Genomic DNA, 19,537 nt, shown 5'->3' on the forward strand with positions numbered 1-19,537 from the left:
AAGTAATAATGTAATAAACATTATTACAATATAGAGTTAAAAAGTAAGGTCGCTCTCACTCTAAAGATGCTGGTATTTTGCAGAGTTAAATTAACTATGTATCAGTAGACAGCTGCACACATGTACTTTCCCAGTTACAGTGAGGCATGTAATTGATGACTAGCATGACTTTATACACACGGCACAGCACACAGCACACATTGAACTGGAGGAGTGGATAAAAACACTATGAATGAAAAGAGAACCATGTAGAAATCTTAGGAGAACAGAGATATACTTAACACATTATAAAAAATATTTACCAAACATCTTAAAGTTGTCATGAAAGGTCACTCTTCTTGTGTTGTCACAATAACCCCATGATTATAGGATACAGTAAAAGCTGAACTCTTGCTATCAACAGGAAGACAGCCCATGCCTGCCCATGAGCAGACATCTCGTGAAACTGGTGAACAACAATGAAGAAAGCACACTGTTCTCTGTTCCCACTTCAGTCTCATAACATCACATTTCACAGTTGTAAGCAGTTAGCTAGATCTTGCTCGCCAACTCTCCACACACAGATTACATATCTGACACGTCTGTGAAGAAGGTCATTCCACAAATAGAGTGCCTTTTGTGTACGTCTAAGATTGTGTGTGCATTTTGATGAAACACTGATGAAACACTCAAAGCACTGTTTTCTTTAAAAAATATATATATAAAATTTGCTGAAAATGTCAACTTCTGGGAAATTTTTTATCCATTGAAGCACAAGATTTTCACAATAAAAAATAAAAAAGTCAAATCATAAAATTAATAGTCAAATCATAGAGTGCAAGCAGGTAAGCTGGTTTTACTCTTTCTGACATTTTCTATTTGTGTTTTGTAGTGAAAACCTGAGCGCGTCAAGAATAACATGTCAACACTGTTACCCATAGATAGACAGGCTAGACATTTTGTAACAAGTTCAAATATTGTTGTTAAGTTTGCATGCAATTTCCTCTCCCTGTGGCACACAACAAGCTTCAATGGTTGATTTAAGATGAAACTGTCAACCCTTTCACAGTCCACAATCACTCACTTTTATATACATTTCTCTTAATTTTAACTCTTGAGATGGGATGTTTGTTATGAAGTTGAACATGTGTTCTTTATGAAACAATGTTACAATTCGTGAAATAAATTGTTATTTTGGGCAAAATAACACTACCCAAAAGGCACACTATTTGCAGAATGACCCAGGAGCAACATATCACCAAATGGATTTGGCCCAGATATAGCAAAAGACACAGAGCAGTACTTAAGTCTGAGAATACACATACTCGAGTCAGATAAGGGCAGTTGGGGGATGGATGCATTGGTACTGTAGAGGGTCAGAAATAGTTGCAATTTACTGTAGAAAAGGGGAGGTGCGTAATATCTTCATATCCAACTATTTTGCCACCATCGGCAGGTAACACTAATAAACAAGGTGTACATAGTGCACTCTGTTCGTGTTTGGTATTTGCATTTCCTTTATTAGGTAAATTGATTGAGTACACGTTCTCCTTTATAATAACGACCTAGAAAAAAATTGCTGCCAACAACATTGCAAATCGCTAACATTTGGGCAGCTATTGTCTAAATATTTCTTATTATATGTGTATATACAGTAAAACACTTCCCCAAAGTGTAGTTAAATATCCTGAGTTAGTTAACAATTTAAGTCTTCTCCATTAACAAACAAATATTAATGACAAGCTAGCTTGAAGTCTAACTTCTTCCCAGAGAGGTAGATAGAGACTTGCATTTGAGCCCTTATGGTGACAAAGACAGAGAAAGAATAATCTAGAGACCTCATTGGGTTGGACAACATTGAAATTGGGAGATACACACATGTGCACATCAATACATGAACATGCATATTCACATACAGTTGAAGTCGGACGTTTACATACACCTTGGCCAACTACATTTAAACTCAGTTTTTCACAATTCCTGACATTTAATCCTAGTAAAAATTCCCTGTCTTAGGTCAGTTAGGATCACCACTTTATTTTAAGAATGTGAAATGTCAGAATAATAGTAGAGAGAATTATTTATTTCAGCCTTTATTTCTTTCATCACATTCCCACTGGGTCAGGAGTTTACATACACTCAATTAGTATTTGGTAGCATTGCCTTTAAATTGTTTGACTTGGTCAAATGTTTTGGGTAGCCTTCCACAAGCTTCCCACAATAAGTTGGGTGAATTTTGGCCCATTCCTCCTGACAGAGCTGCTGTAAATGGGTCAGGTTTGTAGGCCTCCGTGCACGCCCACACTTTTTCAGTTCTGCCCACAAAATATCTATCGGATTGAGGTCAGGGCTTGGTGATGGCCACTCCAATACCTTGACTTTGTTGTCCTTGAGCCATTTTGCCACAACTTTGGAAGTATGCTTGGGGTCATTGCCCATTTGGAAGACCCATATGCGACCAAGCTTTAACTTCCTGACTGATGTCTTGAGATGTTGCTTCAATAAATCCAAATAATTTTCTTCCCTCATGATGCCATCTATTTTGTGAAGTGCACCAGCCCCTCCTGCAGCAAAGCACCCCCACAACATAATAATGCCACCCCTGTGCTTCACGGTTGGGATGGTGTTCTTCGGCTTGCAATCCTCCCCCTTTTCCTCCAAACACAGCGATGGTCATTATGGCCAAACAGTTCTATTTTTGTTTCATCAGACCAGAGGACATTTCTCCAAAAAGTACGATCTTTGTCCCTATGTGCAGTTGCAAACTGTAGTCTGGCTTTTTTATGGCAGTTTTGGAGCAGTGGATTCTTCCTGGCTGAGCAGCCTTTAAGGTTATGTCTATACAGGACTCGTTTTAATGTGGATATAGATACTTTTGTACCTGTTTCTTCCAGCATCTTCACAAGGTCCTTTGCTGTTCTTCTGGGATTGATTTGCACTTTTCGCACCAAAGTACGTTCATCTCTAGGAGACAGAATGCGTCTCCTTCCTGAGCGGTATGACGGCTGTGTGGTCCCCAGGTGTTTACAACTTGCATACTATTGTTTTGTACAGACGAACATGGTACCTTCAGGCGTTTGGAAATTGCTCCCAAGGATGAAACAGACTTTTTGAGGTCTACAATTTATTTTCTGAGGTCTTGGCTAATTTCTTTTCATTTTCACATTTTCCCACTGATTTTGAAGGTAGGCCTTGAAATACATCCACAGGTACACCTCCAATTGACTCAAATTATGTAAATTAGCCTTTTTCCAAGCTGTTTAAAGGCACAGTCAATTTAGTGTATGTAAACTTCTGACCCACTGGAATTGTGATACAGTGAATTATAAGTGAAATAATCTGTCTGTAAACAATTGTTGGAAAAATTACTTGTGTCATGCACAAAGTAGATGTCCTAACCGACTTGCCAAAAGTATAGTTTCATAACGAGACATTTGTGGAGTGGTTGAAAAACAAGTAATGACTCCAATCTCAGTGTATGTAAACTTCCGACTTCAACTGTACGTCCTACCATGCAGCTTTCACCTTTCTCACCACATCCTTTCACACCACCAGCTTGTGAGTTTTTTAACCAAGCAACACCCCAGTGAGCAACAAACCCATCCTCACAACATCAACATCAGACACAATGCTAGACAAATGATTTAGAAATGTCACTATATATTATAACAAACAATCATATTTACAATGTGTAAAATAATAATGCAACAATAAGTAATATTAAAAAGTAATAATGTAATTAGTATTACAATATACTGTAGATCCACACATTAAGGTTGCTCTCACTCTAAAGATGCCAGTATTTTGCAGAGTTAAATTAATTATATATCAGTAGACAGCTGTGTACATGTACTTTCATAGTTACAGCGAGGCAAGTCATTAATGGCAAGCATGACTTTATACACATGGCACACCTCACAGGTCTAAACATAAACTGGAGGAGAGCAGAGATACGCTTAACATATCATTTTTAAAAAAGTCAAGTTTTCATGAAAGGGCATGCCTCCTGTGTCGTCACAATAACCCAATGATTATAGGATACGGTAAAAGCTGAACTCTTGCTAGCAACAGGAAGACAGCCCATGCCCGCTCATGAGCAGACATCTCGTGAATCTGCTGAACAACAATGAAGAAAGCACACTATTCTCTGTTCCTACTTCAGTCTCATAACATCACATTTCACAATTGTAAGCAGTTAGGTAGATCTTGCTCGCTGACTCTCCACACACAGATTACAGATCTGACTCACATCTGTGAAGAGGGTCATTCCACAAACAGAGTGCCTTTTGTGTACCTCTGAGATGGTGTGTACATTTAGATGAAACACTCAAAATTTCAATAACACTGTGAATTCTTTAAATTAATTTGATTTCTCTGAAAAAATGTGCACTTTCTGCACCAAAGTACGTTCATCTCTAGGAGACAGAACGCGTCTCCTTCCTGAGCGGTATGACCGCTGCGTGGTCCCATGGTGTTTACTACTTGCGTACCATTGTTTGTACAGATGAATGTGGTATCTTCAGGCATTTGGAAATTGCTCCAGAGAATGAACCAGACTTGTGGAGGTCTACAATTATTTTTATGAGGTATTGGCAGATTTTTTTGATTTTCCCATGATGTTAAGCAAAGAGGCACTGAGTTTGAAGGTAGGCCTTGAAATACATCCACAGGTACACCTCCATTTGACTCAAAGTATGTCAATTAGCCTATCAGAAGCTTCTAAAGCCATGACATCATTTTCTGGAATTTTCCAAGCTGTTTAAAGGCACAGTCAACATAGTGTATGTAAACTTCTGACCAACTGGAATTGTTGGAACAATTACTGTAACGGTTTTCTTGAGTCGAAGAAGAGGCGGACCAAAACGCAGCATGGTTATTATTCATGGTTCTTTAATAAAGAAACTATACATGAATAGACTAACAAAACAAGAAATGTGAAAAACCGAAACAGCCCTATCTGGTGCAAACACAGAGACAGGAACAATCACCCACAAGAGACCTAAAGAATATGGCTGCCTAAATATGGTTCCCAATCAGAGACAACGATAAACTCCTGCCTCTGATTGAGATTCTCAAGCTCCAAAGAGAAAACAAGGCACTCACAGCCAAGGTAAAAATACACGATTCCAACATGGATTGTCTACTCAGGGAAAACAGGGTGATGAAGGAGACGCTACTAGACATACAAAGTCGTAGCATGCGTGAAAATATAATTTGTTCCCTGGTATTCCTGAAGACGCATCCAATAATCAAGAGGGCGCGATCAGAGAATTCATGAAATCCACATTGAAACTTCCTATAGAGACTGTAAGCAGGGTGGCTTTCCACCGAGTACACAGACTTGGAGCTCGGAGCGACATGACCAAGGGTCCCCGACCGATCATCGCCAAATTTGAACACTCCCAACAAAAAGAGCTGATCAAAAGCAGAGGAAGGGAGCTTAAAAGGACCAAATTCGGTCTCAATAACCAATTTCCAAAGGAGATAAACGAACGTCTAAAGAGACTGTATAAGGTACAAAGACAACAAAGGATGGATGGTAGGCATGCCTTTATCATTGTGGACAAACTCTTTATAGATGGACAGCTTTTCCCGAGACAGTTCCATAACACCGTGGCTGTAGTACATTCTACAGGGACTTCAGGTTACGAAAAAAAAGCAGGTATGGGAACTGTTTAAAATATCTGAACATTATGAAGTGGATATGAACACAAACGTACTCAATTACATGCTTGCTTACACATACGGACTTATACACACACCTGATCTCGCTTTCTTTTCTTACTCTCTTTTCTCTCCCTCTCTATTGTCGAGAACTGTTTTATAATTTAATGTGTTTATTGTTTGTCTCTTTTTTATGTATTTGTCTACAAGTCTATATATGTTTACAACAAGCAAGGGGAAGATATCAAAATATGGGCATTGGGGAATAATAACATATTGTACGGAATACATTTGTACTGTAGTGAAGCCGTCTCTAGAGTAATGCAAGGTCTCTCATGATCATGTGAAACGTCAATTGCTATGGAAATGCTGGGATGTGTTTTTCAATTAAAGGTAATTATGATGCAACTATGATGGTGATACGATATGGATTACAATTATGAATATTAAGGCTATTCGCACACAGACACTCAAACATGCATTTTGGCAGTTATTACTTATTTGGACATCACACATAGTCTTACTCTTATACAGACATCATACACACTCATTATATCATATCCAATATCATACACATCAACCTAGATTTGTTACACACATAATTTGTCTCAATTTTCTAACATCTGTGGCATTGGCTCACAGGCAAACAGGCAAGGGAATAAAAACAAATATTGCTAGAACCTATTTCTTGAATTCTAAATATCAGACATTTGAAAGCTCTAGTTTTGACCTTCATAATATCTCTGATGGCAGTAACTTTACAAGCACAAATTATGGTCAATTTAGACTGAGAATAGTATCTAGTTATAGTAAGGGGTGAAATAAGTACAGCTAGTTATAATTGTGAAGGTCTGCCGGATTATAAAAAAAAGATCAGTCTTTACATGGCTAAAAGAAAATGAATATAACATACTGTTTACAGGAAACTCACTCACTCTACATAGTGGTGAAATAATTTCCTGTCGTGGACAAAGGAACTCAAAGGGTGTAATGATATTAATTAACAAAAATGTTGATCTGAAGGTGCAAATAATCAGGAATGATTCGCAAGTAAGGTGGATCCTTTTGAATATGAAAGTGGACGAAAAAGAGATTTGGCTCATTAATCGATATGGTCCAAATCAGGATGATCCACACTTCTTTGAAAACATTTATACCAATTTGTTGAACTTACAGGCAACAAATTATCTAATCATCTAACACACCTCAATGGACCGTAAAGTTAATCACTCTACAAACTATCATCACCGTGCCCTTAAGGAAATCACAAATGTTAAGGACACATTAGAAATAGTGGATATTTGAAGTCTAAAAAAACCCGACACAGTGAGATATACATGGAGGAGACTTAATCAAGCTAGTCGTCTTGACTATTTTCTTGTCTCTTTCTCTCTTGCATCAAAAGGTCAAAAAAGTTTTAATAGGAGACAGAAGGCATTCGGATCATCCTCAAATTGGCATTCACATAACTCTTATAGATTTTCCACGTGGACAGGGATATTGGAAATTTAATCCAAGTTTACTGGAGGACAACATATTTTTAACTAAGACAAAATAATGTATAACTGAATTTTTCCAGTATAATATAGGTTCATCAAATCCCCTTATTGTTTGGGATATATTTAAATGTACCTTCAGGGGTCATTCAATTCAATATTCATCAATAATAAAAAAGCAGTTTCTGGCGAAAGAAACAAGACTAACAAGGGAAATCCATGAACTAATAGTACAGGTAGAGAGCCATAAAAACGATACTACAGAGATACAAAATAAGTTAGAGGAAAAATAAAAAGAACTCGAGGAACTTATTCAAGAACGGTCTAATGTAATCTATTACAAAAATAAAGAAAACTGGATGGAATATGGAGAAAAATGCACAAAATTCTTCCTGAATCTCCAATACAGGAACGCTAACAAAAATAATTTGCAGAAACTCGTTACTAAAGACGGAGTCATCTATGATTCTCAGAATTATATTTTAATAGAGGAAAATTATTATTTTAGGCAGATGTTCTCTTATCTGTCTCATCCTCTCCCACTGAATGAAGATTACGGTAAGGAATTCTTTCCAAACAATATAAAAAAAATTGAAAATTAACAAATGTTCAGAAAGATCAGTGCGAAGGCCAAATTACAGAGGAAGAACTTTGAGGCTATTAAATCCTTTCAGTCTGGAAAAAACCCAGGGCTTGATGGCATACCGGTAGAGGTATATCAAGTATTTTTTGATAAAACCTCCATTGTTAGATTGTTTTAACTACTCCTATAGAAATGGTAGTCTGTCAGGTACTCAGCAGGAAGGTCTGATTTCTCTATTATTAAAACAAGACTCAGATGGCAAATATAAAGACCTGGTCTATCTAAAAAACTGGAGTAAACTTCAATATTGTGAAGCAAAAATACTAGCAAAATGCATAGCACTCAGAATTAAAAGGGTTTTACCAGATATTGTTCATCTTGATCAGACAGGTTTTTCATATGGACAATACATTGGAGATAATATACGACAACTACTAGAAATAATAGAACATAATGAAACATATAAGAAGCCAGTAATGATATTTATAGCGGACTTTGAAAAGCCATTTGATAAAGTCAGACTGAATTTCGGTAATTCTCTTATAAAATGGGTAAAAATAAATGTATAGCAACCCCAGGTGTAAAATAGTAAATAACGGCTACTTCTCAGAGAGTTTTGAATTGTCAAGAGGAGTTAAACAAGGGTGTCTGCTGTCACCATATCTATTCGTTATGGCCATCAAAATGCTAACTATTAAAATCAGATCCAATAACAACATTAGAGGATTAGAAATCCAAGGCTTAAAAACAAGTGTCCATGTATGCCGATGACTCAAGTTTTATGTTAAGTCCGCAAGCTAGATCCCTGCAATGTCTCATTAAAGATCTAAATAACTTTTCTGTACTCTCTGGACTAAAACCTAATTATGACAACTGTACAATATTACATATCGGATCCTTAAAAAATACAACTTTTGCATTACCTTGCAGCTTACCTATAAAATGGGCTGATGGTGAAGTAGACATACTCGGTATTCATATCACAAAAGATAGAAATAACCTATCCACAATGAATTTCAATAGAAAGCTTGTAAAAAGAGACAAGATCCTGCAACCACGGAGAGCTAAATACCTGTCTATTTATAGAAAAATTGCCCTTAGTCATATCTCAGTTTAGTCACTTACTTATGGCACTGCCTACTCCTGATTCATTTTTCAAATCATATGAGCAAAAAATATTTTGCTTTATCTGGGATGCTAAACCAGACAAAATAAAATTAGCCTATCTATATAATGAATATGAATTGGGTGGGTTGAGATGATTAAATATAAAAAGCACTAAAACTCTCTCTAAAAGCTTCACTCATTCAAAAGTTTTATTCCAACCCTAAAAGGTTCTCAAGTAGATTAATAAGAAAAGCTCATCCATTGTTAAAAAAATTGCCTTTTTGCAGATTGCCATGTCTCATTTCCGATTAATTGAACATTATACTTTGAAAAAAGTATCTGTATTTTTCAAACAAGCATTACAGAGCTGGCTACAATTTCAATTTCATCCCCCTGAAAAGATAGAACAAATATTACAACAAATACAATGGCTGAACTCAAATGACATAGCAGGGGTTGATAAAATACCTGTAGTTATGGGAAAGATGTTTGAAAATTGTATTTTGTTCTTAAATTATATTGTAAATTGGAATGGTAGAGTTATGTCCTTCATGGAGTTATCAGAATTGTACGGGAAGGTCTGCTCAATCCAAGAGTACAACCAATTGATTACAGCATTGCCCCAAAAAATGGAGGAGGCGGGTGGCAGCGGGAGGAGGTAGGGAACTGGTCTGTCTGCCCAATTAAAGGATCAAAACTGGAGGATGAATAAAAATAGCATAAATAGGAAAGTATACCAGTTTCATTTGAGGACCAGGATGTTGACAACTGTGCCATACAGATTGCAAAATAGTTAGGAAGATATTTTTGATGTACCGAGTCCATGGTATAGGGTGTATGAGTTGATATATAAAACAACGCAAGATTCAAGACTTCGTGCTTTTCAGCTAAAATGATTATATAGAATTCTTGCCACCAACAAAATGTTGAATATTTGGGGCATAAAATCATCGAAGCTCTGCAGATTTTGTTGTGAGGATACAGAATCAATAGACCATTTATTTTGGTGTTGTTCTCAGGTAGCATGTTTCTGGTCTCAGGTTCAGGAATGGCTGAAAATGCATAGCATTGATCTAAAATTGACCCTAGAAATAGTACTGTTAGGAGATCTGGAGAGACCGGGTCAGTCAATTACTAATTAGTAAAAGTATTTATCTTCAACACGCAATCTGTAGATTCTATTCGATTAGATAGATTGAAATTGTACGTTAAACATCATAGCATAGTTGAAAGATATGTGTTGCGTAGAAACACAAAGTGGGTGGCCAGCAGAGATAGATGGGATGGGCTGAGGGAAGCAAAGGGTTGGTATGTGGAATTGGAGACAAGTGGGAGTGGAGTTGCTGTGTGAGAGAGAGAATGATGGTCAAAAGATAAAGGGGAAAAAAGTCTAAATAAAACATAATAAAAGTACATTTGAATGACACTATAAGTGGCAGTGTTTTTACAACTAATGCCGGTTTGCCTGAAGCTGATGCCGTGCAGGTGTTTTTACACATGCATATACACACACTCTTCATTCAAATAAACACATACAAGAACACACACATACATGTAATCGTGCCAGACATGCACACAAACATATAAAGTAGGCATTGCTGTTATGATATCAGTTGTCCTTGATGTCCTTTGTTTTAAATGTATTATTTGTAAAAAAAAATTGCATTGTTTTTTGCTGTTTTGTGGATGACTGGCGGCTCTGGAAGATCCTGGCTGACTGACGGCTCTGGACAGACGAGGCGCACTGTAGGCCTGGTGCGTGGTGCTGGCGCTGGTGGTACTGGCCCGAGGACACGCACCTCAGGGCGAGTGCGGGGAGGAGGAAAAGGGAGTACTGGGCTCTGGACACGCACAGGAAGCCTGGTGCGGGGGGCTGCCACCGGAGGGCTGGTGTGTGGAGGTGGTACTGGATAAACCGGACCGTGGAGGCGCACTGGAGCTCTTGAGCACCGAGCCTGCCCAACCTTACCTGGTTGAATGCTCCCGGTCGCCCTGCCAGTGCGGCGAGGTGTTATAGCCCGCACTGGGCTGTGCAGGCGAACCGGGGACACCATGTGTAAGGCTGATGCCATGTACGCCGGCCCAAGGAGACGCACTGGAGACCAGATGCGTAGAGCCGGCTTCATGGCACTTGGCTCGATGCCCACACTAGCCCGGCCGATGCAAGGAGCTGGTATGTACCGCACCGGGCTATGCACCAGCACTGGGGACACCGTGCGCTCCACAGCGTAACACGGTGCCTGCCCGGTCTCTCTCGCTCTCCGGTAAGCACAGGAAGTTGGCGCAGGTCTCCTACCTGGCTTCGCCATACTTCCTGTGAGCCCCTCCAATAAATTTTTGGGGCTGACACTCGGGTTTCCAGCCCTGCTTCCGTGCTGACTCTTCAAACCGCCGCCTCTCCGCTTTGGCTGCCTCCAGCTCTGCCTTGGGGCGGCGATATTCCCCCGGCTGTGTCCAGGGTCCATCACCGTCCAACTCGTCCTCCCATGTCCATTCCTCTTTGTGCTGCTCCTGCTGCCGCTTCTCCTGCTGCACCTTGGGGTGGCGACACTCCCCTGGCTTTGCCCAGGGTCCTCTCCCATCGAGGATTTCCACCCACGTCCAGAAGTCCTGATTGCGCTGCTCCTGCTGGTGCTGCCTGTCACCACGCCGCTTGGTCCTGTTGTGGTGGGTGATTCTGTCACGGCTTTCTTCCTGCGAAGGAGAGGCAGACCAAAACGCAGCGTGGTTATAGTTCATGGTTCTTTTAATAAGAAAACTCAAACATGAACAAACTACAAAACAATAAATGTGAAAACCGTAACAGTCCTAACTGGTGCATAAAACACAAAGACAGGAAACAATCACCCACAAAATACCCAAAGAATATGGCTGCCTAAATATGGTTCCCAATCAGAGACAACGATAAACACCTGCCTCTGAGTGAGAACCACTCTAGGCAACCATAGACTTACCTAGACAACTAAACTGAACACAACCCCATTAATCTAATAAACCCCTAGACAAGACCAAGCCTAACCAAAATAATAACGAAAACAAAGTTAACTAAGGCCAGGGCGTGACAGAAGCTTACTCTGCCAAGTTTTGTCTGACAGTTGTTCACCTAAATCCTCTTCCCATTGATTCTTAAGAGAATTCAGGGAATCCAGATTGTGCGAGTTTAATAATGTATACATCAAGCTTATGCCCCCTTTGATAGAAGAGTACACTTATATATAAAAAATAGAATCTAGAAGGGATGTAGGTGGATGTGATGGTAAGTGGCTAGAGTTTGCAGATACAAAACGACCCAATTGTTGGTATCTAAAGAAATGGGATCTAGGAATATTAAACTTTTTTATTAACTGTTCAAAAGATGCAACATCTATATCAATGTACAAGTCGTTCAGTGAAGAAATTCCTTTTCCGGACCAGATATGAAACGCCCGGACTAATAATGGAGAGAATGTACAGTATTGTTCTTTAATAATAATAGGGCAGAAGTTGAAAATTCACTGAGCCCAAACGATCGCCTGAACAGTTTCCAGATTTTTTGAGAATGTTTCACAATAAGGTTTTTAGTGTATTTGGAAACAGGCTCAGCAGAGTAAGGCAGCTAAGGAGGTGGAGCCACAGCATGGGGTCTCCAAGGTCAACCATTTTGGCCGTGTAATCAGGGATTTCTTTCAATATAGCATGATAGCATGATTCTTATATTAGCTGCCCAGTAATAATATTGAAAGTACATAAGTGCTAGACCACCCTGGGGACGAGATCTCTGAAATACGCTCTTACGTATCCGAGGGTTTTTCTTGTTCCAGATAAAAGCAGATATCAGTTTATCTATGGAGATTTAAAAAAATACTTTGTTAGAAAGATGGGAATACATTGAAATGAGTACAAAACTGCTGTGAGTCAGATCTGTACCGGACGGTGTATCTGTGTGTAGAGTATGTGAGCGAGATCTCAACCAGCTTCATGAGGTAGTCACCTGGAATGCATTTCAATTAACAGGTGTGCCTTGATAAAAGTTAAATTGATGAATTTCTTTCCTTGTTAACACTTTTGAGCCAATTAAATTAGATTTGTCACATGCGCCAAATACGACCTTACAGTGAAATGCTTACTTACACGCACCAACAAAGCAGTTCAAGGAAGAGTAAATAAAATATCTACTAAATAAACTAATGTAAAAAAAATATAAAAAGAAACACAATAAAATTACAATAACGAGGCTGCATACAGGGGGTACCGGTACTGAGTCAATGTACAGGTTAGTCATGGTAGTTTGTACATGTAGATTGGGGTAAAGTGACTATGCATATATAATAAACAGTAAATAGCAGCAGTGTAAAAATATATATATATATCAATATATATAGTCCGGCTGGCCATTTGATTAATTGTTCAGCAGTCTTATAGCTTGGGGGTATAAGATGTTAAGGAGCCTTTTCGACCTAGAATTGGCACTCCTGTACCGCTTGCCGTGCGGTAGCAGAGAGAACAGTCTATGACTTGGGTGACTGGAGTCTTTGACAATTTTTGGGCCTTCCTCTGACTCCGCCTAGTATATAGGTCCTGGATGGCAGGAAGCTTGGGCTCAGTGATGTATTGGGCCATACGCACTACCCTCTGAGGCGCCTCACGGTTGGATGCCGAGTAGTTGCCAAACCAGGCGGTGATGCAACCGGCCAGGATGCTCTCGATGGTGCAGCTGTATAACTTTTTTAGGATATTTTTAGTCTCCTGAGGGGGAAAAGGTGTTGACGTACCCTTTTCGACTGTCTTGGTGAGTTTGGACCATGATAGTTTGTTGGTGATGTGGACACCAAGGAACTTGAAACTCTCGACAAGCTCCACTACAGGCCCAGTTGATGTTAATGGGGACCTGTTCAGCCTTCCTTTTCCTGTATTCCACGATCATCTCCTTTGTCTTGCTCACATTGAGGGAGAGATTGTTGTCCTGGCACCACACTGCCAGGTCTCTGACCTCCTCCCTATAGGCTGTCTCATCATTGTCGGTGAGCAGGCCTACTACTGTTGTGTCGTCAGTAAACTTAATGATGGTGTTGGAGTTGTGCTTGGCCACGCAGTCGTGTGTGAACAGGGAGTACAGGAGGGGACAAAGCACGCACCCCTGAGGGGGCCCAGCGTTGATGATCAGCGTGGCAGATTAATTGTTGCCTAACCTTACCACCTGGGGGCGGCCCATCAAGAAGTCCAGGATTCAGTTGCAGAGGGGAGGTTTTTAGTCCCAGGGACCTTAGCTTAGTGACGAGCTTTGTGTGCACTATGGTGTTGAAAGCTGAGCTGTAGTCAATGAACAGCATTCTCACATAGGTGTTCCTTTTGTCCAGGTGGGAAAAGGCAGTGTGGAGTGCGATTGAGATTGTGTCATCTGTGGATCTGTCGGGGAAGAGTAAAGCGATTTGGAGTGGGTTTAGGGTTTCCGGGAAGATGGTGTTGATGTGAGCCATGACCAGCCTTTCAAAGCACTTCATGGCTGCCGATGTGAGTGCTACGGGGCGGTAGTCATTTAGGCAGATTACCTTTGCATTCTTGGGCACAAGGACTATGGTGGTCTGCTTGAAACATGTGGATATTACAGACTCGGTCAGGGAGAGGTTGAAAATGTCAGTGAAGACATTTACCAGTTGGTCCACGCATGCTCTGAGTACACGTCCTAGTAATCCGCCAGGCCCGTCGCCTTGTGAATGTTGACCTGTTTAAAGGCCTTGCTCACGTCGTCTACGAAGATCGTAATCACACAGTCGTCCGGAACAGCTGGTGGTCTCATGCATGCTTCAGTGTTGCTTGCAACGAAACAAGCATAAAATACATTTAGCTCATCTGGTAGGCTTTATCATGACTTTGAAAACTGAGTTTCTACTTATCATTAAACATATTCTGACTTACATGTACACAGTTGGAAACAGGCCATTTTATGCAAAGACAGTAACCTACATATGATTCAATTTTAATAGTCAGGCTTTACTTCCTGGCTATTATGACACATCTGGCAGTTCCTTCTCTTCCTAGCCTGTCACGTGGCATGGTTTCCATAGTAATATATCAGTTTTGGTTGCCAATATACATGCACATAGTACTTCAAATCACCCCAACTATCTCATACCCCAGTACACTGACAAGATACGGGTACGCCTTGTATATAGCCTCGTTATTGTTATTTCATTGTTATTTTATTGTGTTACTATTTTACCTATTTGCACATTTTCTTTTTAACTGCATTGATGGAAAAGGGCTCGTAAGTAAGCATTTTACGGTAATGTCTACACTTTTGTGACAAATAAATGTTGATTTGATTTTGAAATGCACATCAAATAAAGTTTGATATTGGATCTTTAATTGATGATTGTATTAATATATAATAACCTCAGTCTATAAACCCTATTCCCCCTCAGGAGACTGAAACGATTTGGCATGGTTCCTCAGATCCTCAAAAGGTTCTACAGCTGCACTGTTAAGAGCACTGCCTGGTATGGCAACTGCTTGGCCTCCAACCGCAAAGCACAACAGAGGTTAGTGCAAACGGCCCAGTACATCACAGGGGCCAAGCTTCCTGCCATCCAGGACGTCTATACCAGGCGGTGTCAGAGGAAGACCCTAAAAATTGTTAAAGACTCCAGCCACCCTAGTCATAGAATGTTCTCTGTGCTACCACACGGCAAGCGGTACCGGAGCGCCAAGTCGAGGTCCAAGAGTCTTCTAAACAGCTTCTACCCGGCTACCCGGACTATTTGCATTGTCCCCCCCCCCCCACCTCTCTTTTACACCGCTGCTACTCTCTGTTGTTATCATCTATGCATTGTCACTTTAATAACTCTCCCAACACGTACATATTACCTAAAATAACCGGTGTCCCCGCACATTGACTCTGTACCGGTACCCCACCTGTATATAGTCCCGCTATTCTTTAATTACTTGTTACATTTATTTTTTTATCCTTATCCATATTTTTTTTAAATGTCACACTATCCAGGTCTATGCCCAAACAGTTCGAGCTTACCTTTAAAAATCCATCTCTCCAGAAATAAGTCCTTCACTGTTGCCGCTTGTTATAGACCCCACTCAGCTCCCAGCTGTGCCCTGGACACCATATGTGAATTGATTGCCCCCCATCTATCGTCAGAGTTCGTACTGTTAGGTGACCTAAACTGGGATATGCTTAACACCCCAACCATCCTACAATCTAAGCTAGATGCCATCAATCTCACATAAATTATCAATGAACCTACCAGGTACAACCCCAAATCCATAAACATGGGCACCCTGATAGATATCAACCTGACCAACTTGCCCTCTAAATACACCTCTGCTATTTTCAACCGGGATCTCAGCGATAACTGCCTCATTACCTGCGTCCGTTATAGGTCCGTGGTCAAACGACCACCCCTCAGCCCTGTCAAACGCTCCCTAAAACACTTCTGTGAGCAGGCCTTTCTAATCAACCTGACCCGGGTATCCTGGAAGGGTATTGACCTCATCCAGTCAGTAGAGGATGCCTGGTTGTTCTCTAAAAGTGCTTTCCTCACCATCTTAAATAAGCATGTCCCTTTCAAAAAATGTAGAACTAAGAACAGAAATAGCCCTTGGTTCACTCCAGACTTGACTGCACATGACAAGCACAAAAACATCCTGTGGCGTACTGCACTAGCATCGAATAGTCCCCATGATATTAAACTTGTCAGGGAAGTCAGGAACCAATATACACAGTCACTTAGGAAAGCAAAGGCTAACTTTTTCCAAACAGAGGCTAGCTTTTTCCAAACTCCCCAAATTTTAGGGACGCCGTAAAGTTCATGGAGAATAAGAGCACCTCCTCCCAGCTGCCCACTGAATTGAGGATGGGAAACACTGTCACCACCGATAAATCCACGATAATCAAGAATTTCAATAACCATTTCTCTATGGCTGGCCATTCTTTCCACCTGGCTACCCCAACCCTGGCCAACAGCTCTGCACTGCCCGCAGTAACTGGCCCAAGCCCCCCCACTTCTCCTTCACCATAATCCAGACAGCTGATGTTCTGATAGAGCTGCAAAATCTGGATCCCTACGAATCAGCTGGGCTAGACAATCTGGACTCTCTCTTTCTAAAATGATCCGCCGCCATTGTTGGACCCCCTATTACTAGTCTGTTCAACCTCTTTCGTATCGTCTGAGATTCCTAAAGATTGGAAAGAGGCCGCGGTCATCCCCCTATTCAAAGGGGGAGACACTCTAGACCCAAACTGTTACGGACCTATTTCTAAAGTCTTTGAAAGCCAAGTGAACAAACAGATCACCGACCATTTAGAATCCCACCGTACCTTCTCCGCTATGCAATCTGGTTTCCGAGCTGGTCACGGGTGCACCTCAGCCACGCTCAAGGTCCTAAATGATATCATAACCGCCATCGATAAAAGACAATACCATGCATCGACCTGGCCAAGGCTTTCGACTCTGTCAATCACTGTATTCTTATCGGCAGACTCAACAACCTTGGTTTCTCTAATGACTGCCTCGTCTGGTTCACTAACTACTTCTCAGAGTTCAGTGTGTCAAATCGGAGGGCCTGTTATCCAGAACTGTGGCAGTCTCTATGGGGGTGCCACAGGGTTCAATTCTTGGGCCGACTCTTTTCCCTGTATATATCAATGATGCGGGTGATTCTCTGATCCACCTCTACGCAGACGACACCATTCTGTATACATCTGGCCCTTCTTTGGACACTGTGTTAACAAACCTCCAAACAAGCTTCAATGCCATACAACACCCCTTTCGTGGCCTCCAACTGCTCTTAAATGCTAGTAAAACAAAATGCATGCTCTTCAACCGATCGCTGCCTGCAACCACCCGCCCGACTAGCATCACTACTCTGGACAGTTCTAACTTAGAATATGTGGACAACTATAAATACCTAGGTGTCTGGCTAGACTGTAAACTCTCCTTCCAGACTCATATTAGCCTTTCTGGGAAGGGGGTTCCGCTAGCGGAACACCTGGCCTACAGCCAGTGAAATTGCGATTTAATCATAAATATTCAATAATGTTTCAACCGGACAATACCGTTTTCATTAGAAAGGAAAGGGAACGAACGTAGCACTCATGGCCACGTGAGATAAACAACTCATGGCTTTCAGCTGAGCCACTTACTCTGAGTGCTCTTATTCTCCCCCCTTTAACAATAGAAGCCTGAAACAACTTCTGAAGACTGTTGACATCTACTGGAAGCCTTAGGAAGTGCAATCTGACCCCACAGACACTGGATATTCGATAGGCATTCACTTGAAAACTACAAACCTCAGAATTCCCACTCCCTGGTTGGATTTTTCTCAGGTTTTCGTATGAGTTCCGTTATACTCACAGACATTATTTTAACAGTTTTGGAAAGTTTAGAGTGTTTTTTATCCAAATCTACTTGTTATATGCATATTCTTGCTTCTGGGCCTGAGTAACAGGCAGTTTACTTTGGGAACGCTTCTCATCCAAACTTCCCAATGCTGCCCCCTATTTTAAGCATATCCAATCCAAAATTAAATCTAGAATAGGCTTCCTATTTCGCAACAAATCCTCCTTCACTCATGCTGCCAAACATACCCTCGTAAAACGGACTATCCTACTGATCCTTGACTTCGGCGATGTCATTTACAAAATAGCCTCCAACACTCTACTCAGCAAATTGGATACAGTCTATCACAGTGCCATCTGTTTTGTCACCAAAGCCCCATATACTACCCACCACTGCGACCTGTATGCTCTCATTGGCTGGTCCTCGCTTCATATTCGTCGCCAAACCCACTGGCTCCAGGTCATCTTTTAGTCTTTGCTAGTTAAAGCCCCGCCTTTCTCAGCTCACTGGTCACCATAGAAACTCCCACCCGTGGCACACGCTACTCGCTAGCCAACACCTACTTTGGCCGCCTTTCCTTACAGTTCTCTGCTGCCAATAACTGGAACGAATTGCAAAAATAACTGAAGTTGGACACATATCTCCCTCACTAACTTTAAGCATCAGCTGTCAGAGCAGCTTACCGATCTCTACAGCTGTACACAGCCCATCTGTAAATAGCCCATTCAACCAACCAACTACCTACCTCATCCCATATGTTTTCCTGCTCTTTTGCACACCAGTATTTCTACTTGCACTTCCTCATCTGCACATCTATCACTCCAGTGTTAATTGCTAAATTGTAATTAAGTCGCCACTATGGCCTATTTATTGCCTTACCTCCTTACTTTGTCAATTTCGTCCCAAGATGGCATAGCAGTTCAGACGTATTTTTGTCCTCGTCCTGTCGTGTCCCGTATATATATATATATATATATTTATAACTTTTTTTCACATACATTTTTTATTTTCCAAAAACTCATCTTCAGAACACTCTCCTGCAATCCGCTTCACCAATTTATATTTATATAAAAAAGTATTATTTACCTCGGATCTGTGATCCTCCGAGAGGCTAGCCAGAAATGAGCCAGAAGCTAGCCGGGAGCTAGCCAGAAGCTGGTCCAGAAGCTACTCAGAAGCTGGTTCAGAAGCTAGTTCAGATGCTAGTTAGCTGCTTTACTGGCTAATCGTTAGTACTCAGCTGACCACGGTTTGTGGTCATCGGCTGTCCTTTGGCTCGAGAATCTATCGGCAGTTTTGTACGGCGCGGTGCAGCGCTGCGCGGCTCGGAACGGAACATACCGGACCAATTTTTCTCTCCATGTCCCTGGATTTCGGCC

At 41.0% G+C, this 19,537-nt stretch overlaps 1 protein-coding gene across 1 annotated transcript; it reads right to left on the reverse strand.

The window, feature by feature from the left end:
• Window positions 1-10,472: 10,472 nt before the first annotated feature.
• On the reverse strand, window positions 10,473-11,563 carry LOC149984585 (uncharacterized). Its single transcript, XM_090230586.1, has one exon. It carries the CDS (start codon window positions 11,409-11,411, stop codon window positions 10,473-10,475), a length of 939 nt encoding a protein of 312 aa, XP_090086712.1. The 5' UTR covers window positions 11,412-11,563.
• Window positions 11,564-19,537: the final 7,974 nt, after the last annotated feature.

This window comes from Oncorhynchus mykiss, chromosome 3 (assembly GCF_057628025.1).
Source record: "Oncorhynchus mykiss isolate SJ-2025 chromosome 3, ASM5762802v1, whole genome shotgun sequence".
Classification (NCBI taxonomy): domain Eukaryota; kingdom Metazoa; phylum Chordata; class Actinopteri; order Salmoniformes; family Salmonidae; genus Oncorhynchus; species Oncorhynchus mykiss.